The following is a 20,560-nucleotide window of genomic DNA, read 5'->3' as shown; positions in this document are numbered from 1 at the left end:
TAGTTGGGTGAGGATTTGATTGTGACGTTACCATCAAGATATCCAAGACTTTATATACCATCAAACCAATGTCATAGAGAAAGAGGCAGGAGGGTGTGGAAAGTCTAAACAAGGGAAAAAATCAAAGTCAAGTTATATGGATGCAATCTGGTATAGCTGTTAATTATGAAACCTACAAGAAACCCCAGGAACATTTCTTTGTTTTCATTTTACTTAATTGCATATTTAATTTCAAAAGTCTAAGGCTCTTGCTTGGTTGCTCTCCTTGCTAATGGCTACCATATACTATAGTTGAGTTGTATTTCATTTTGACCACAAATGTCTGTGTCCATTTGCATTTATATCCAAACGTTTAATCTATGGCAGGTGATAGAATGGGCATTTTACTGAAAAATAAATTATCGAAAATTTGAAATTGAAACAAGAGAGGAAGGGAACGTTCTCTGTAAATTTGAATACAGGGAAACAAATAAATTGTTTCCAAGTTATTTTATACCACATATATATAGACCGCAGCTAGCATAGGGTGAGTTGGTTTGTTCCATTTTGTCCTTTGTAATTGAATTAAGTCACAAGAATTTTGTTTTTCACAGATATGGAATTCAGAAAATTGATGGGTGCATTGGTCACAGATAATTTTTAGGTTAGAAGCGTGTATATATTAGGGAGCCAATCCATTGACAGCATCACAAAATCAAACATAGCATAAAATTCGCCCATTCTTGGTAGTTGAATTATATGTAATTATTATCATCCAGTAGGTCCTTAATTTAATAACTGTTGTGCCATCATCATATTAGTTAATTAGGCAACATAAAATTATCATCAGAAGTTCGAATGAACAAAAATGTTGTACGTTACATCTTGCTATGATACATGATTAATGATTTCTTACTATTATTGCTCCGTTGAGTTATTACAGCTTCAATGTCCAATTCTGGTTACTCTTTCAATGAGGGGCTCAGACACATTTTTATAATTGCTCTTTTTCAAGACAGATACGTATATTTAGGCGCAAGTTACGAATGATTTGAACGGATTTATCTTTGTACGTACTTAGAGGGTTGAATGGGGCAAATTTGGAACCTAAACTGAATATATCAACTATGAAGATAACATTAGAAAAAGCAAAAATAAAAAACCAATAAATTAGGCAATCGTTTGGATGAGTTGACTTTGTGATGTTGTTGAGCTCTAGTGCAATAGATATATATCACATCTGAGCTTCGTAAGACATGCATGGCTAGCTTGATCTTGAAATTATAATTTTTCATTTCAAAAGCTTGTAAGCTTGTTTAATAACGATTTTAGCATTTTTCAACTAAGCATGAATATTTATAGTGGGAACCTAAGTAGCACGGATACGGACACGATTTGATATGTAAACACGACATATCGAAATTTTTTTGAACACGGACACATGGTAGACAGGTTAATTAAATATTATTTTTAATATATATAGGTATTAAAAATTAAAATATAAGTTATATAGTTTCTTAATTTAAAAAAATTTAAACAAAGATTCAAACCAATTACTAAAATATTGACTTTTGAGGAAAATCTGACCTGCTAAAAATAGATTTTGATAAATTTTCAAGAAATATTTTTTGATTAATATAAATTTTAAACTATTTGGATATCTATATTTATTAAGATGTGCATCAATATGCACAAAAAACAAATCAGGAGGAATGGCTAAGGAGTTCACATCTCCTTGGAGTAACCAAGGTTCGAATCACACTGTGCAATTTTGCAATTTTATTGCACGTGCATGTCCAGATCGTATCCAAACAAAGATACGCGTGTCCGAAACATATCCAAATAAGCATATGCGTGTCCGGCGTATTTGAGTGTATCCGAGACGTATCGTGTCCGTGTCAGGGTCGGACACGCAATACGTGTGGTGTTGCACGTGTCCGTGCAACATAAGTGGGAACTGTATATGAGTATATATATTTGGATTCATATTACAAAACACGGCAAGGACTGCGAGGCACAACTATGTTCTTCACACTCAGATCATTATTAGCTAATATTTAAAAGTTGAGCTGCATTGCTGACCCTCTACTCTTTCCAGGTGAAAAATCGGCATTTAAAAAATTTGTAAGAACTAACTTAGGGATGATCGCGATTGTCCGAGTCTACTGAATGATTGATATAGAATTAGGGTTTCATATAAAATTAGGGTTTGATGATCATGGTGGTTTGACAAAATAGATGGTTCGAATAATAAAATAGGATAGTGATGCTAGCTCGTTAAATATTAATGTTTGAGAGTTAAACCATTGAACAATCCAATAAAATCAAGCGTTGCTAACTAGCTAGTCTAATAATATAAAGAGTTTTTTTCATCAACAGTCCTTCAACTCTGGTGTACCTACCAATGTGATACCTCAACTCTTAATCGTACCAATGTGATACCCAAACTCTAGTATTGCTATCATTGAAGTACTTCCGTCAGTTTTTTTCAACTTTTCCGTTATCTTGGTGACGTGGCAAGTACGTGAGGCCCACAAAGAGGGTTAAAAGACAAAATTAACCCCATCTGAGAGGAATAATGTTTTTCCCGCCCTTTACCTTGAGAAAGACACCCAACAATTCCAATTTTGGCGCCAATTTTCACTCCCTACTCCTTAATTTGTCTCTTATCTAAACTAAAGAACTACCACCAACCAGTCGACCACAATCTGATAAAACCTAGATCAATCTCATTTTCTATTTTTACCCTAGCACTTGTTAAACTAACAGAATAAATATAGAAATTTATATGGAACATCTCATTTCCACAATCTCATAAGAATATAGAAACACATAACTTAACGAAATTCAACTACATGTACCATTAGTTCTTACAAGCAAAAATCATGGCAGATCAACATAAAAGGTGGCAACTAATGGTACTTAAACATGTATTTGAATTTCGTTAAGTTATGTGTTTCTATATTCTTATGAGATTGTGGAAATGAGATGTTCCATATAAATTTCTATATTTATTCTGTTAGTTTAACAAGTGCTAGGGTAAAAATAGAAAATGAGATTGATCTAGGTTTTATCAGATTGTGGTCGACTGGTTGGCGGTAGTTCTTTAGTTTAGATAAGAGACACAAATTAAGGAGTAGGGAGGGAAAATTGGCGCTAAAATTGGAATTGTTGGGTGTCTTTCTCAAGGTAAAGGGCGGGAAAAACATTGTTCCTCTCAGATGAGGTTAATTTTGTCTTTTAACTCTCTTTGTGGGCCTCACGTACTTGCCACGTCACCAAGATAACGGAAAAGTTGAAAAAAACTGACGGAAGTACTTCAATGATAGCAATACTAGAGTCTGGGTATCACATTGGTACGATTAAGAGTTGAGGTATCACATTGGTAGGTACACCAGAATTGAGGGACTATTGGTGAAAAAAACTCTAATATAAATGATCATTTCATTGGTTAAGTCGTCGTACAATTTTGAGGTGCTACGCATAATCCATAGCTTGGTCTATTATGAGTATTGATCGATAATAGTCTAATACCTTTGAATTTTAAGTTTTGTTGATAAGAGACATATATGTCGGTAATGAGAAAAATGACATATAATAGATTGTAATGACCCGATTTTTCGAAATCAAATTATATGAATTCTTAGAAATTAATAAACTTCGTAAAATTAATAAAATGCATTTGTTTCGCTTCGCGACGTTGTTGGAATAAAAAACGGAATCGTATTCGGAAAACTGAATTGGAAAAACATTACATTTCGCGACGCGAGAATCGACTTTTACTCCGTCGCTCGTTTCTGAAAACTTCATTCATGAACGTTGTAGAGATCGTCGATACGATTTCGTGGACACGTCACGTGTTCTAATCGAACGTTGTACGTGAAAGTTATTGGCGACGGAAGTTAGTTTTCGATTTAGGAAGAAGTATAAAAAGAAATTTTAGGGAATTATGGTTTCCAAAAACAGAAACCCTTTCCCCCTTCTCTCTCTCCTGTCCCCGCAGTCACTCCCGCCCTCTTGACCCGACCTCCCTCTCGAAAATTCTTCGCTGCCGATCTCCCGTCTCCAGGCGGCGTGACACTCACCGCCGGTCCCTAGACCTTCGCAAGCACGGCCTCTCACTTTTCCGAGCTTTGAAAGGTAAATCGGTGATTAGTATTTACTGACAGTATTTACTATGAATAGTAAATTTGTGTACAAGAATACGTAGGCGGTACATATATGAAAAGTAATACGTAACCAGTACGTATATGAAAAGTAATACGTAGACAGTATGTATATAAACAGTAATACATGAACAATAATTTCGTAAAAACCGAAAATTGCTGAACAGTGAAACATTAGTAGTGTTTTGGCATTTGAGGTTTTACGTAACGCTTCTAAATCACTTCTTATCTATTCCAGGTGATCGACACAAGAAGTAAATGATTCGCTTGTGGAATTGTGGAAATTACGCTCAAGAATTTAAGGTGAGTAAAATCTCACAGTGACGAATCTACCTTTAGCGGAGATTCATAATTACACTTATTTTAAAAGATTGAACTATGATATGTATATGATATAGTGGATTGTGTATGTGTATAATTGGTAAAATCGATACGTATATATCGGTTGCTATATGATATACTGTCATATTCCCATTTTTCAAATAAGTTCTTTTACGGAATTAATATTTATTTATTTACTTGAGCATGTCACTTGGTTTTGTACAATAACATGTGAGGATTGTTTTTACGTGGTTTTAACTTGAGTTATGTTAAAACGTTTTTGTTGTCTTCGGACGTGTTGGCATGTCAGAACCTAGCCTTGGCCGGGCGACAGTTACGATACAGTTAGAGCTCTAGAATGTCTGCCGGGTACTGGCATAAGAGGTAACAGATGGGTTAATGGCTTATGAGTACCCATATTTTTGGATATTGGGTAGCAAGTGGTTGCCCAATATCTGGCGGCGTACTATGTGAGGGGTAACAGATGAGTACCTGGGTCTCATGAGTACCCGTATTATAAATGTAATTGGGTAAACAGATGGGTTGCCCGATTTCTCATGAGCACTTATATTTTTAGATATTATTGGACAACCAGATGGGCCGTCCAATGACTCATGAGTACATTTATAATTGAATGTTTTATGCATTTTCTTCTGTATTTATATGCGAATTATATTGTTGTTTTACTCATACGAGCTGCAAAGCTTACCGGGTTTGTGTTTACAATCCCAGTGCACCTATTCGATGGTGTAGGGGATAGTTCTATAGGTGTGGATTAGCGGAATTGACGAAATACTCTGAAGACTTCGAAGGTTATTTAATTATTTTTTTGGTGAGGATTGTGAGGATTTTACATTTCCATTTGAAATAATGCTTGGATTTTAAATTGGTTTTGTAATAATCCATTCGACTGAGTTATACAATGAACTCAATAATGATACGCTGTGACGATAAGATGATTTCGATTTATTGAAATTGTTTTTAAATTTTCATAGCGTCGAATTTCGAGTTTCATACTTGAAATTTCGGGACCGTGACAATCATTTTCACCATAGACCTCATACTTGCATATACTTGAACGGCAAGCACGTTACAAATAAGGGATAATGCTCATATTAATGGTTTCAGAATGAAGTTCCAATTTTGTCACACTTTTCGGTCAAATTTTTTTACCATAAGCAATTCAATATTTAGGTATGCTATTCAAGATCATCTCTACAAAATTTCATCTAATTTGGACATCGTGAAGGTATTGAAATTAGATTAAATCAATGAATGAATTAAAACTGTTCAACATGAACCGTTCGTGTAAATATTAATTTTGAAAGTTCAAATCATTGTCAAATTGGATGAAACTTTGTAGAGATGATCTTGAATAGCATACCTAAATATTGAATTGCTTATGGTGAAAAAATTTGACCGAAAAGTGTGACAAAATTGGAACTTCACTCTGAAATTCCAGAGTGAAGCTTCACTCTGGATAGAGACTGCACATATATATATATATATATATATATATATATCTGAACTGAAATCTATAGTTATGTCCGATGCTACATATGGTCCTCTATTCTAGGCTTATTTCGCCTCCAATTCAATGAGTTAATGCATTAAGCAAATTAATATATACAAATATACAATCCGAGATTAAGTTATTGTCAAAATGCTTATACCTAGGTTTCTTACTCAAAAGAAAAAAAAAATTGCTTAGAGGTTCAGGCCGTGTGGGTCTGTCATTAGTACTCGGGCAGCTATGAAATGACGTATAATTCTTCTCCTGGCTAAAAGATCGAGCAAAACAAAAAATCAAAACTAAGAACAAATGGATCCAAGCCTCGAGCTGTCGAGATATAATGCTCGAGTCGAGCATGCATATATAAGACAGATTGATCGGAGTTTTGATCGAGAGTTCGTGTCAACTGCCTTGGCTCTTTCTAATAGGGAATGAAAATAAGAAATAATCAAGCTGCAAGATTTACATTATTTACGTGGGAAACCAATGTGTGTTGAATATAGCACATAGTTTGATCAAGCTCACTCGATCATCAATATAGGTACGTGGCCGGATTGAGAATTCGATCCAATCCGATTGATCATCACCGACATCACGTAGTAAGGTTCTCTTTGATAATAATTAAGAAAAAGTCGACGTTCATGAGATTGAACTAAAAATCTTGCATGCATGTCACCCTGACACCCTATTATCAGTATTATATATATAAGATATATGGTAAAATGATTGGACCAACTGCCAATTGGTACGTAGTTTATGTGAGACTAAATATATTATCTTGACTCGACTAACTTAAGGTCTCGAGTGTTATTGTCATATCATGGGTATTGGGTAGAATTATATTTTCGGGTAAGCAATTATAAACATCCTGTTAATCATCAGTCAATGTATACAGCTTACCGTTAATATAGTTGCAACATGTCATACATGTTGAAATAGAGCAAGGTCAGAAGCCGATGAAGGGAAGGAGATCGATGCCTAATTGTCGACAGTCTAATTAATTTCTTGATCATTTGAAATTAGACTGTCGTTAATTATCTGAAAATACGTTGTGCTCATGCAGTGTGCTTTTTACATTAGTAATTTACCATCATTCCATTGTAAACTTACATATCCATTCAAAAACCACTGTTTTATCACTCACATCATGCATGTATCTTAACGTAGTTGTTCACATAATACAACCAAATATGTCATATGCTTAATTACCATCTTAATTATTCATTCATTGACATTTTTGAATTAGTAATGTTCCCAACTGCTAAGTTCGATCTATGTGAAAAATCTTGACCTCCTCGTTATCGCAGCATACACACTGTTGCAAATCAGATTGACAAAATGCTCAAAACCTACCTTTCTAAGCTTTTATTTCCAAACTAGCTTTGGATGGGATGAACTGGATTTAACGGTGGAGATCCGTACAGTACGTGTGAGCATGGATGTATCTCTGGCCGTCCTCAACACCCATGTATGCACTGCCACTAGCTCAGTACCTTGCGCGCTAACCTGGCTTGTCCTTTTGACGTTATTTTCTTCGGGAATCCTTCTGTCATTGGAGCCACACAAGGCATGATCACTGGCTTAATTAGTCTGCATAACTCCTGCTGCTGGTAAGATTATAACGAATTAACCCTAGCCTCTTGTTAAAATAGAAATGACCAAATTATGATCTTGGTACTGGGTAAGGTACCTATATCTTAGTTTGATCTTGTAGAACTATCTATAATAATCTGCTCTTTCTTACCAGAGGAAGAGAAATTAACAACATTCGAAACCTGAAAGGCTGAAACATTTGGGATTTACTCACGATAAAGTATATATCTTAGGGAAACTCAGTCCAAAATTGCGTTGTTTCGTTTTTCAAACACATGAGAACTGATATATTGATTTCCATACGTGGGTTATATTTAACAGGAGTAGTGCAAGAGGTTGCCAGGTTGGGCAGCAATGATAATGGGAATGATATCCGGAAGCATCCCATGGTACACAATGATGATCCTCCACAAGCTAATCAAGCTCCTAAAGCATGTCGATGACACCATGGCCATGTTCCATACCCACGCTGTAGCCGGAATCATAGGGCGGTATCCTTACCGGCTTCGTTTCTAATCACATGTTGTGTCGTCTTTTCTTTTAGTTCCCACCTGGGAACAGCACTGATCTTGCCGATGGCTTTAAAGAATTAAGGCAGGGATGAAACAAATGGGAGTTCAACGTACTGCTCGGAATTCTGTTTGTAGTAGTCGTAAATGTTGTCATAACCAGCTTAATATGCTTGTTTCAGGTTCATCGCTCCGCTCAGGATGACAGAAGATGGAGATGATGCAATTCATTGGGGGGGGGGGGGGGGGGGGGGGGGCGGGCTTTGGGGTGTCAACGGTAAAGTATAGCCTAATGTAGTCACCCCATTCGACTGATTTTGCTATATGTAGAGCTAATGCATTCAAAATAAAAAAACCAAAGCATCTAAGAGCATCTCTACTCGAGATGTATCAAATTTTAGTCGACCTATATGGCAGTTTGCAATCTTGCAAATTTCGCCTCCTCATGGATATATGTCAAATAAAATTAATTATTGTATCAGAATGAAGCTCTTGTGATGAGTTTCATCTATCTTCATTAAGGTTTAAAGAACAAAACTTATGAAGTAAACAAGAACATAATTAGGGAACGAGACTATTTATAATAAGATTTGGCCGCTACTAAGGTAAATTATAAGCATAAAGTCTTAGCTAGTTTAATCTCTCTTTTATTGTACAGTATTATTATAGCTAGAAAATGAACAAGAAGTTCAAGATAAGGGTTAAACTATACTTACAATTAACGGAGAATAAGTACATTTAAACTAGCTCCACCTTTCAATTGAAAAACAAAGCAGCTCCACGTACATTTCCATTCTACGAGTTTGAGACAACTGATTCTGTCCATGCTTTGGATGACATTAATTTGGCAGAAATTGTGCAGCTACGATTATCATTTTCCATCACATATATATATTGTTCAGTGGTTGAGGATTGAGTCCTTTAACTTCTTCCAGTCCTGTCAGCAATTAATTAAGAAGCAAAACTTATTATGACACAACACAAATATCATTCGGATTTCATTAAGTTGAAGTACGTATCAACACATGACATATGTACGTACCTCATCTGGTGACATTTTCTAGAATTGCTGTGGCATCCAATTGATCCAACCAATCAAACTCAAGCTCTTCAAGGAGTTCTCTATTAAAATTCTGTTACAACATCACATTTGGCGTCTTAATTTAATGTGAATATACATTGATATGCGTTTTTGTATCTATCATACGTACACGATAATAGAGAAATATTAGCTTGCCAGTCTTCCATAAATCATTTTATGCATAAAAAAAAATTGATATGTATCGATACATGCCTGGCCGAGTGGTTCTTCGAGCACGGAAGCATTTTCTTGAACCAAATATGCACTAGTCTCATAAGAATTGACCACTTCTTTTCCTCCTTCCTATAAAACAAAACAGTAACAGAAGTGAAAATGAGAGTATAAGAAATTAACTAATTCATAAAGCATGTACGTAGATACATACCTGATTATTAGGTTTCAAACTGGTATCGTTAAATAAAATATCATCTAGCTCATCAAAGTACTCGCCAATTTGATTCTGACGTGGTGACAAGTCTACAACATTAGAGCTACAAGCCGCAGCTTCCACTGTTGTAAAACCATCATAACCAACTGATGAAGCATCCTCCACGCCTGAAATTTTTTTGTTACTGAACATCAAATTACCCGTTGGTGAAGCATTAATCATGTCTTGATCAAGCACATTTTGATCAATATTATTCAGAACCAATCCAAAAACATTATCATCAAGTGCTCTTGTTGATGAAGCCCAGCCATGGTTCTCCACCATCAAATTAGGGTTTGGATTCGACTTAATTCCAGCCAACCCTAACGAAGCAGCACCAGTCTTTGGTGGACTCCCACAGTAGTTGTTGCTGATGAGACTACTAGAATCATTCAGAAATCCCATAGTTCCATTCCACGAACCTTTATCAAAATTATTGTTGTATTGAAACCCTGCACTTATGTCATAGTTATTGTAATTACCATATAGGTCGTTGATCAATGGACTTGTTTGAGTTTGAAGTCCACTAGTACTTGACCAATTGCTTTGAACATTGGCTGCCTGAAATCCACTCCCATTATTAACTGATGAGGGATTGGCTGGTTGGAAAGACCTTGGGTACCCTATGAAAGCAGGTTGCGGCATCTGAAAGTTGGACAGAAAATTCGGCTGATATAATGGTGATGTGTTTCCCAATGGAAACATGGAAGTGTTTGATGCTTCATGATCATTGGCATGGAAAAGGGGACCTCCAAGGCTTGAATCAATAAAGAGATTCTGTCCAGAAATGGGCGGCTGCTGGAATATCGAAGTTCGACTTTGCGCAAATGTAGATCTTGACATTTGGGACTTGGTTACAATATCCGATTTACTTACTGATATTTTTGCTGCAACTTTCCTTAGAAACTGTCTGTACTTCTGAATGACAAAAGAATCAGAATAGAAAACAATGTCATATGTTAGATCTGAATCAGGACCTAACATTTCAAAATCTTTATTATAACGTGATGAACACAAATTTCCCAAGGACACACTAGAATTTCTACAAACCTGCAAATGGCTTGCCACGTTTTCTCTAGTCAGGCCTTCCACGTTCATGACCTCAAGAATTGTTTTCGGAACAGCTCCTGACCAATTTGGAAATGAACAATTAAATGAACAGAGTTCTCTCTTTTTTATTGAGGGGGAACAAAGTTCTCTTTGAAGCTGACTAACTCGTAACTTGTAAGTACCAATAAATCAAAACAGAAATAAGTAGTTGATTAGCAAGAAGTGAATCGGTATATGATCAAGTCCTGTACTTACTCTCTAGGCCTATAAAGTGAACAGAGCCCAAAAACCGAGCCCGGAGCTCTTGCGTCCATATCAACTTTGCCTTTTTCGGAGTATTACTTTCCTTTGTTGATCTTCTTCTCTTGGAATTCTTTTTCACATGATCACAATATGTATCCTCGTCAGATATTCCCTCACTTGATTGTTCGCCAGCATTTTCAATTTCCTCAACAAAAGAAATTTCTCTTGGTGATCTAATAGCATCAACAACAAATTTCCATAGGTTCTTGACATCGTCTAAGCAAACTGGTTTGACAATATAATGTGCAGCACCAAGCTTGAGAGCCTTTAATATGACATGCTCTCTATCATCGGCTGAAACTACTGCAACATCAAACATGAATATCATTAGAGAGGGATATCACACAACATATGTACGTATATATCATACCTTTTCTTTTCAATGAAAGGAAAGGGGGGTTGAGGATATAAACTTCAGGCCACCGCCAACATTTTGAAGATATTACATGACACACATAGTTAGAAATGCTTTACCAATCTATATGATCTTTACAGTTTCTGGGGATAAAATACCTTCAGTAAAGAACCCAATAATGCATGGTAATGAAACATGTAATATATGAGTACTGAGTTTGAAGCTGGAGAATAAATCATACTTGCAAACATGCAATATAAACTATGTACGTGTAGTAATGAAATATACAACTTCAAAACAATTGACTCACTGATTAGCGGCAGCTTAAATTCTTCTCGAACCCTTTTCTGTACTTCAAAACCGTCCATATCAGGTAGATAAAGGTCTGTTATAATGAGGTCATAAAAGTTTCTCCTAATCCGAAGAGCAGAGAAAGCAATGAATGGGTTTGTATATACCCAAACTGTAACAAGACCCGAAAATTTTTATTGTTGATAATGTTGAAGCATGTGTGACATTATTAGAAGCAAACAGAGAACACTAATAAGCATTTATATATATATATATATATATATATATATATATACACATTGGCGCTTGTTGCAATTCCTACATGACTAATTCTCTATCCTATATAATATATAAAACACATTAACTTATTCATACACGTTGATGCTTGATAGATCTAACTGAATCCGTTGTTGATTGCAACAAGTTAATTACTCTGATAAAAAAATAGATAGTTAAGTAGAAAATTTAGAAAGAAAAAAAAAACATATAATCTTAATATGTACAAATGAAAATTATTATATACAATTTTAAAGCGAGAGGGATCAATGCATGAGCTCAAAAATCCAATGAAAATCATCTAATAGTGTGAATGAAGTGAATGGCTTAACTAGAAGAAAAAAAATATATGAGGGTCGATCATAACAGGAAAGAACCTAAGTTGTAATGAAAGAGAAATCTTCATAACTCTATATAGAAAATAATCCAGAACTAAGTAATTTAAACTAAAGAAGAGAGAATAATATAAGGAATGATTGCAGCTTAAAATATTAATCGGATTATTATCATCCATCCATACAGAACTTGAAAAGCAAAACATGGTCTGGTCACAATGGAAGCTGCAGATGAGAAATGCAAGCAGGTCCGTAATCCATATTATCATCATATGTACCTTGATGGTTCAAAAGGTGAAGAAATTCAGAAACATTGGCAAGAAATGTAGGGTCACAACCAATAACAAGTACACGCAGGTTTACAGGATGAGATTTTTCTCGTACAACTGTGTCATCTAACATCCTTAGCAAACCCTCAATTGAGTCCGATTAACAGTTTCTGCAACCTGGTAGAGATCAAGGAATGAAAAACTTGAAGTAGGAGAAAAAGGGACTGTCTGTTCATCACAAAACAGGTTTTAACTGTGTATATATAGTGGGAAAACAGTAGATTTGTTATGAAAACCATCAGAAATGGTGAAACCACCAAACGTTTTAGTAGCTGAAGGTAAAATATCGACACTTAATGCAACTTTCCATATATATACAAGAAGTCCTTGCATGGAAGAACAAGATCAATGTAACTTGCCGAGTTTCTGTGGGTTTAAGCTGATTACTTTCCTCTTCAAATCTATCCTTAGATATGTGCATGCAGCAGATAATGTCAATGTGTCATGCAAGAACTTCAGGAATATTGAGAGAAAGAAATTGACAACAATGTGTCAGATACCGAATGTAGGTTTTGTTTTTCTATATATCTGAATTCTTATCTCCTTTTGTTCTTAGAAGTGTAAACTCAAAATGAAAAGTAGCTTTGAAAAGAAAAAGGAAAACTTAAGTTGACTTAGAAAGATATCATTTCTCTTCAAAATATGGAATGAATCTTCTTAAGAATAGGATTAGCAAGCTCTATGAAAAGCGCATTTCTTCAAGTAAAAGCTGAAGGAAAGAAAACTTTTGCAGTTGATTTGTATTCCTTTCAGATTAATCTGAACAATTAAAGTTCAATGTCTATAGATTAAGAAAATGGAAAAACATTTAATCAATGCATGAAGAAACAAGGATTCTGAATTTAAAGGGCTAGCCACGAAAATGAACATATACATATTGTCATATATATATATATATATATATTGACTCACTTTCAGATTTTATATGAAATCTGACAGTTGATAATCTTGATTTATCACAGCCCTTTTAGTGTAATCTTATGGTTATTAATAAAAGCTAATAGCTAAAGGAGAAAGATAGCTCCTGGGATTGATTACACTATGATCTTCTAAACCTGGAAAATTTGCAGAGGTCATCTCGAATGAATTGGTATAGAATCTAAGGTATAATGCCCAAGCCTCCCAGTGCGAAAAAGATTCAATAACTTTGATTCGGCTTTATATTGAGTATTCTTTTTGGATTCTGTAGGAACCTGAAAAACTCCCTCAATTGCCTTCATCTCTTTGTAAATAAGCATTTCATCCTCCAAGTTACCCTCAAAAGATGATATGACCTTGAAGAGAGTCTGACGAACATTTTGCACTACGAAATCCTGCATGTGAACCAGATGTCACAATAATGTCAAAAACTATTAACAGCCACATTAATCCTTGTTACTACCACTGTTATTTCTAAGATACTATAAGATATCATCCCCCAAAAAGAAAAGATACTATAAGATATTAAAAGACCTCTATGCGGATTGCAATAAAAGAAATTCTTATCACACTAGAACAATCTAGACTTTACTAATAATAAGTGTCAGACAACATTTTGGTTTACAAAAAACTCACTTCCTAATTTGATAGAGCAAATTAGGACTAAAAGTTACAAATAAGGACCATATAATGGCAAGCTGCCACATGTCATATGATATTTTACTTTTTTGCCCCTCTTTAGCCAATTACATTTAAGAGAATTCAAAATTCATTCTCACTATCACATATTACATCTACATGTGTACCTGTTACTGCCGACTAAGAAGCTACATGCTACTGTTGACTATGAAACTAGCTGCTACTGTTGATTATGAAACTAACAGCTACTATTTAATAAAGTAACCTGCTACTGTCGAGTATGAAACTAGCTGCTACTGCCGACTTGAAATGTGCTACTGTCGGCTAAGAATGTACCTACTATTGTCGACTATGAATTTAGCTGCTACTGTTGACTGGAAAACTAACCCTAACTCCTACTGTGGTTGTTGGTAAGCAAAATTCAAAATTTCAAAATTTCTCAAAACATATGCAATATGGTACTTAAATGAAAGTCCATGACGTAAAGAACAACTTTATATATTGGCTTATCTCCAAATTACATATAGTTTGGCCAGAAAATTAAAATTGCCGGAAAAAACTAAAAAATGAAGAGAGAAAAACTTGTCAGATCTAGAAGTGACAGCTGAGTATTTTTCACGAAAATAGTGGTAGTTTAGACATTTCAACATTAATTAATTAATCATGTATGGGTCTACTCATTTTTGGGTTTGAGTTTATGTCCTAATTTCTCTAAGAAATATAAAAAGTGAGTTTTTAGATAATTCAAATATTATCTAGTACTACTACGTAATTTTCTACAAAAAACAATTTAGACTATCCAGTAGAATAGTTTGTCTTCATCTTTTGTAACATATGACAGATATTTTCATTTCTGGCAGCATATGACGGAATTATGTTTCACCGTGTTGACAAGGAGTCAGATTTGGTAACACAAGAAGATCTATAACTCACTGCCACCCGATTCTACTCATGCACTATCAACAAGCCATAGCCGTGCACAAAGTTTAATATGCTTCTTACCTTTATATCAGTCAAAAATGGGAGCTTCAAAAGAAAATCAGTATGACCAATAACGAGAAGAAGTGAGAACGTAAAACCATAGTTTTTAGGTAGTAACAACAACAGAATTTATACCTGTGTGTGATCTGCACAGTGTTGTCTTTGCCATTTGATGTCTTTAGAGTTCTTTGAGCATTCTATATTATAGTCTATCCATGTTCGATCATTCTCACTGTTGGCCAAATTTGCCCATTTCTTATATTCATCGCTTCTGTTCAATATAGCCAAGAAGCACTTAGCCAGTTCATTTTCCCCAGAAAAGCAATCTATGATGGTTCCTGCCACACCACATATAACAATGTGTAACTCACTTATACTCTGACAGATCAACAACTGTACATGATTCGAGCCATGGAACAGAACGTATCAATGATGATCATACCTGTCAACGCTAATTTGGCGCAGACCTCTACATCATTAATCTGTGGAGGCAAAACACCTGGTGTGTCCAAAACATAAATATTGGGATGACTTCCAATCTGTAAATGATTGTAAACATATGTAAGTGGACCCATGACCTTGACATATAGGCGATCTAGATTTATAATTGTTTCTTGTTGTCCTTTTCTTTTTTTGGAAGTATAATTCTTGACAACTCAACTATGTCGGCAGGAACTGAAAATTTCAAGGAGAAAAAAAAAAAATTGCTTGTATAGAATGCTTTATATATGAGAATAAGAAAACCACACTATGTTTTTGTACTTTACAGAAAACTCCGAATCAAAATGTTGTTCCCTATGTAGCACCGACACTTCAAAGGCTGAAGTGTCGGAGTGTCCAACACTACCCGACACGCCCCGACACGGTGTCCGACACGCCACGGAGTGTCCAACACGGTACGACACGCCACGTGGCGTGTCGGAAAATGTTGACTTTTTGACACGGCCCAACACGTTGACCGACACGTCACCTACTATTTCCGACACGCCACATCAGCATTTTGAATTGTTTTTTCTTTTTCTAAAAAAAAACACCTAAGCCCTAAGCCCTAAGCCTTAACACTCAGTTCCCACCTCGCAACTTTCCTTCTGTTTTGCTTTAAAGCAAAAGACAACGCAAAAAAAGCCTTATCTGTGATTTTGTGGTGGGAATTGAAGTGGGTCTCTCTGGAATTCAAGAACCCAAAAAAGATTTGGTTGTCGAGAATCTGCTAGATTAAATATATATATATTAATATATTATATATATATCTAAATAGTAGTAGAAGAACATATATATATATATATTTTTACACATTAATATATATATATATATTTTACACATTAATATATATTAAATTATATATAAATTGCCGTGTCGGTGTCGCGGTGTCGGTGTCGGTGCTACATAGGTTGTTCCCAATGTGTTGCTTGGATGATGCAGCCATATCATACCCTCATTATGACAGTTATGCACTTATGGTTATTCTTGTATCCACCCTTTGATTTGTATTTATGTGACAAACTTCCAACAAACACGTCTCAGAAGAGAGTCAACAAACCTTTAAACTGCTTATATCTTTTGTCTCACCAGGCTGTGGACTCACCGCAGCATACTTCAACTTTCCCTTTTCTATTTGACAACCAATTTTCAAGGAATGAATTAGAATCTTTTGTAAATTAAGAGAAAATTATAGAGGAGAGTTTGACCCACAAAATCTAAGTCTGAAGAATAACACAAGTTGAATATAATATGATGTATACCTGCTGCACTAATCCTCCCAAATCGATGTAAGGAGTTGGCAAGGGCTGACTTACCAACATTAGGAACTCCAAGTAGCAATACCGTTGCAGTGTCAGCAGAATTATCATTGTAATTCAATTGTCTGAGACGAGCTTGCAAAAAGTTCAGAAACTGTAAGAAGTAAACATTTGGAATGAATGAACTAAAAGTGCAATAAATCAAAACAGTAAGAAGCAAAAGAAGATGAGTTAACTCAACTGATGCATTTCTTCAGTAGAACAGAACAGAAAACGACACAAGGTTGAGTTAAGTTCGCGGAATCCGCACGGTGCGGACGTCCACACCGTGTGAATTCCGCGATTGTGGCGACTGGTGACGCGCAACGACGTAGTGAAAAGCGCCCGCCACTCCCCCTCCCAGCGCTCCTGTCTGTGCCGGTTGGAATTCCAGTGCCGGCCCACGGCGGCCAAAATGTTGAAATTTCTGAAAATTTTAAGATCCTAGGCACTATGCAAAATTTTCCCAATTTCAACCGCCGTGGGCCTGCGCTGGAGCTCCTACCAGCACAGACAGGAGCGCTGGGAGGAGGGGAGTGTGGCAGACACCTTCCGCGTCGTCGTTGCGCGTCACCGGTATCACGGAATCCGCATGGTGCGGTCGTCCGCACCTGAAAAGCTATATATATATATATATATATATATACACAGCCCTTTTTGGCTGCGGAGGTCCGCACCACTGTTTTGGTGCGGATTTCCATTTTTGCACCACTTTTAGATCGAATTTTCTCATCTTCACCGTCTAGTATCTAGATAATATTGTGTAGATCATCTCTGCAAAATTTCAGCCAATTTAGTGATCGTTAAGGCGCTCAAAATTGCATTTTTCTGTTAAAACATGAACGGTTCATGTTTGACAGAATTCAATCCGTCCATTTGTTTTTCGATTTTGATGATCTTAACGATCACCAAGTTGGCTGAAATTTTGCAGAGATGATCTACACAATATTATCTAGATAATAAGCGGTGAAGATGAGGAAATTCAACCGAAAAGTGGTTCAAAAATGGAAATCCGCACCAAAACCATTGGTGCGGACCTCCTTATTTGAGAAAATCTGTATATATATATATATATATATATATATATATATATATAGAGAGAGAGAGAGAGAGAGAGAGAAAGCCACATACATGACTTATCCATATGGCAAAAAATTTCCATACAATATCATTATCAATTCATCAAAAGATATGTTCTGCCATTTCCAATCAAACAGTGCCTTTGTTTGTGACTAGAAAATGCATTGAACACAGGTAATGAAAAAAGCAAACAATACAGTTACCTGCTTAATGCTTTCTTTATTATGGGCATTGACTCCATACGAAATGCAATTATTTTGCTCAAAGTAGTTCATCCATTCCTATAGGTGGCAGAGGTAAGAAACTATTACAGGAAAAAAAGAGAGAGAGAGAGAGAGAGAGAGAGTGATTTGCTTCAGGGATACTAGATGGCTATAAGTTTCACTATGCTTAAAATATGCATGTTTAGTCTGCCTATGAGGGAAAACCGTAAATGCAACCAACCATTCACTCACCCTACTCCAATCATCATCATGATGACAAAGGCGTTATGTAATTTTCCCAATGTAACAGTGGTTTCATGTACTTTGCGTCTTTACCACAATTCAAGTAAAAGAGAAAAAAAAAACATCATATATTTCATAGTTATATGCACAACTACAAGCTTATTCACCACCGCAAAACTGATCAAACGATAGATCACATAACTTTAATCACACATGTAAATTTTCATACTTCAATACTGTTGCTGTTGTTTTTCCCCATGTATATCTAAGATAGCAAGAAAACTGCTGAAAATGCACACCTTCAACTGGGAACGATTAGCAAGGTCCATCTTATTCATTACTATGATTCGCTTGGAGGAGGATGTGTAGTTCTCCAATTGCTTGCACGCCGACGACAATGGAACCTGAGAGTAGTATAAAGTAAACTATTATTGATGTTTCAGAACATAGTTCAAAACCACACCTGAAATATTTGCATTCAAGCTTTCACGCAATGCTTTTTCTTTGAGAGAGCATAATTAACAAGCTTTTTCCTTAAACCCAACGAGAACTACCCTCAAAACAGAACCCAGTTTGTAGACTTCTAAAACATACCATCTTTCCTCAGCCAACTAAACCAAAACCCAATTAATAGATACCTAGTTAGCTCCATTTTCTTCAACTTAACAAACAAACCTCACAAACCCAGATACTAAAACTTGAAACTTTTCATATGCAAAGAAAGAAGAAAGAGGTTAAAGCTACTGAATGTGTGTGGGGCATTACATCAAACACTTTGTGCGCATATAAGTAGGTATTCAATGGGAAGAACAGAGTACGTACCCTCGCGTCTCGGACTTCAAGAACGAGATCGACCAATGGGATACGTTCGGCGATGGCGCGAGAAGCAGCAGCCATGTGAGGGCTGAACCAGCGTCTCCCAGAGCCTGGGTTGTTTGTGGCTTTAATAATAGCCATGCCTATTTGAGTTGCTAAACGAGCCGTTGCCATTTTGCTTCTTTGGGCCGTTTTGCAATGGGACCTGCTTTTCAATTTTATTAGCCAAGTAACCTTCCTAAATTAATATTTCATTTACTTCCTAGTTACTACTGTTTCAGTGTTTTTAGCGCACCGCATGTAAACATACATCTCCTGTTTTTATTTACGATTGGCTTTACAATTTGATACACATTGTACTACCTAGTAGTGATAAGGTTATATGGGGTTGCGGATGTACTCTCTTCTTTCCAGTAGCTCTGAGTATTGGCATCCAAACATATTCTCAATTTGTTTTTCCAGCTGAAGTCATTGTAATTTTTCCCTTACCATCTTTCATGATCATATGGAACCCGTATCTGTTAGTGTCGCCAAAAGAATTAGTTAGGATCAAGTGATATCAATGTACATTATTTGATTAACAAAGAAAATAAACCATGCTATCGAAGTCTTCCTTGAGTGAGGACAACTTTGTTTCTCCAACTATCTTCTTGGCTTAGACATTTTGAACTTGCTCTTCCTTGCAAAATAAATGAGAAGACGACTAATGAGAAATTAATGATAAACCCATATTTATTTAGTCAAACTATGAGTAGTGTCATATAAACCAAACAACAATTAAAAGATTTAAGAGCTTCAGTCTTAACTACCAAAAAGTAAATTAAAAGACATATATAGGACACTTACTGCTAGTTCGGCTGTAGTCAAATTGAACGTAATCCCCTACTCAATTGATATTAGTTGCAGAGAAATTTATGCTTTCCATCAGAGTAATTGGGATTTCGTGTGAGACAGAAGAGAGTTTTGCTGCAATTGGTCTTAGACCTTTAGGTGGGTTGATGATGACAAAGTGGGAAATTGTACTCGTCCCTTATAGAAAGAAAATAAAGGAAAGAAGAAAAATCTCCATCAGATTAATCCTTCAATTGAATAAAAACAAAGGAAAAAAGTATTTTTGATGAGCAAATATAAGCAATCTCGCAATATCTCAGCAAGTATAACCCCAAACAAGACGCAGTTGAAGCAGAGAGAGAGAATGAAAGATGCGTTGTTATCACATTTGTATCCGCCAAACAACGTGGTGGCTCTGGAGACTAGACATCTGGCAATTAAACCCTCAGTGGCACTTAGGGAAATAATACGGGAAACAGGGGTCGTTTTACGGGGCTGCTATGAACAGTATCACTCTCACCGACCTTTAGCGTGGTGAGTATA

At 35.9% G+C, this 20,560-nt stretch overlaps 2 protein-coding genes across 3 annotated transcripts; both read right to left on the bottom strand.

The window, feature by feature from the left end:
• Positions 1-9,309: 9,309 nt before the first annotated feature.
• On the bottom strand, positions 9,310-12,601 carry LOC126803529 (two-component response regulator ARR10-like). Its single transcript, XM_050531321.1, has 6 exons — positions 12,478-12,601; positions 11,608-11,760; positions 10,895-11,245; positions 10,640-10,716; positions 9,548-10,507; positions 9,310-9,465 (listed from the first exon to the last, which is right to left on the bottom strand). The coding sequence occupies exons 1-6, from the start codon at positions 12,599-12,601 to the stop codon at positions 9,310-9,312; spliced, it is 1,821 nt and encodes a 606-aa protein (XP_050387278.1).
• A 307-nt stretch (positions 12,602-12,908) lies between these two features.
• Positions 12,909-19,360, bottom strand: LOC126802340 (DAR GTPase 2, mitochondrial). Of its 2 annotated transcripts, XM_050529956.1 has the most exons (8): positions 19,193-19,360; positions 18,670-18,774; positions 18,128-18,205; positions 16,809-16,959; positions 16,607-16,677; positions 15,509-15,605; positions 15,202-15,404; positions 12,909-13,841 (listed from the first exon to the last, which is right to left on the bottom strand). In XM_050529956.1, the coding sequence occupies exons 1-8, from the start codon at positions 19,358-19,360 to the stop codon at positions 13,602-13,604; spliced, it is 1,113 nt and encodes a 370-aa protein (XP_050385913.1). In that variant the 3' UTR covers positions 12,909-13,601. The 2 variants fall into 2 exon arrangements, with proteins under 2 accessions (XP_050385913.1, XP_050385914.1); XM_050529957.1 differs by lacking the exon at positions 18,128-18,205 and having other exon boundaries at positions 19,193-19,359.
• Positions 19,361-20,560: the final 1,200 nt, after the last annotated feature.

The sequence above is a fragment of the Argentina anserina genome, chromosome 7, assembly GCF_933775445.1.
Source record: "Argentina anserina chromosome 7, drPotAnse1.1, whole genome shotgun sequence".
Lineage (NCBI taxonomy): Eukaryota > Viridiplantae > Streptophyta > Magnoliopsida > Rosales > Rosaceae > Argentina > Argentina anserina.
The sequence above is the reverse complement of the archived record's forward strand: the minus strand, read 5'-3'. Positions and strand labels throughout refer to the sequence as shown.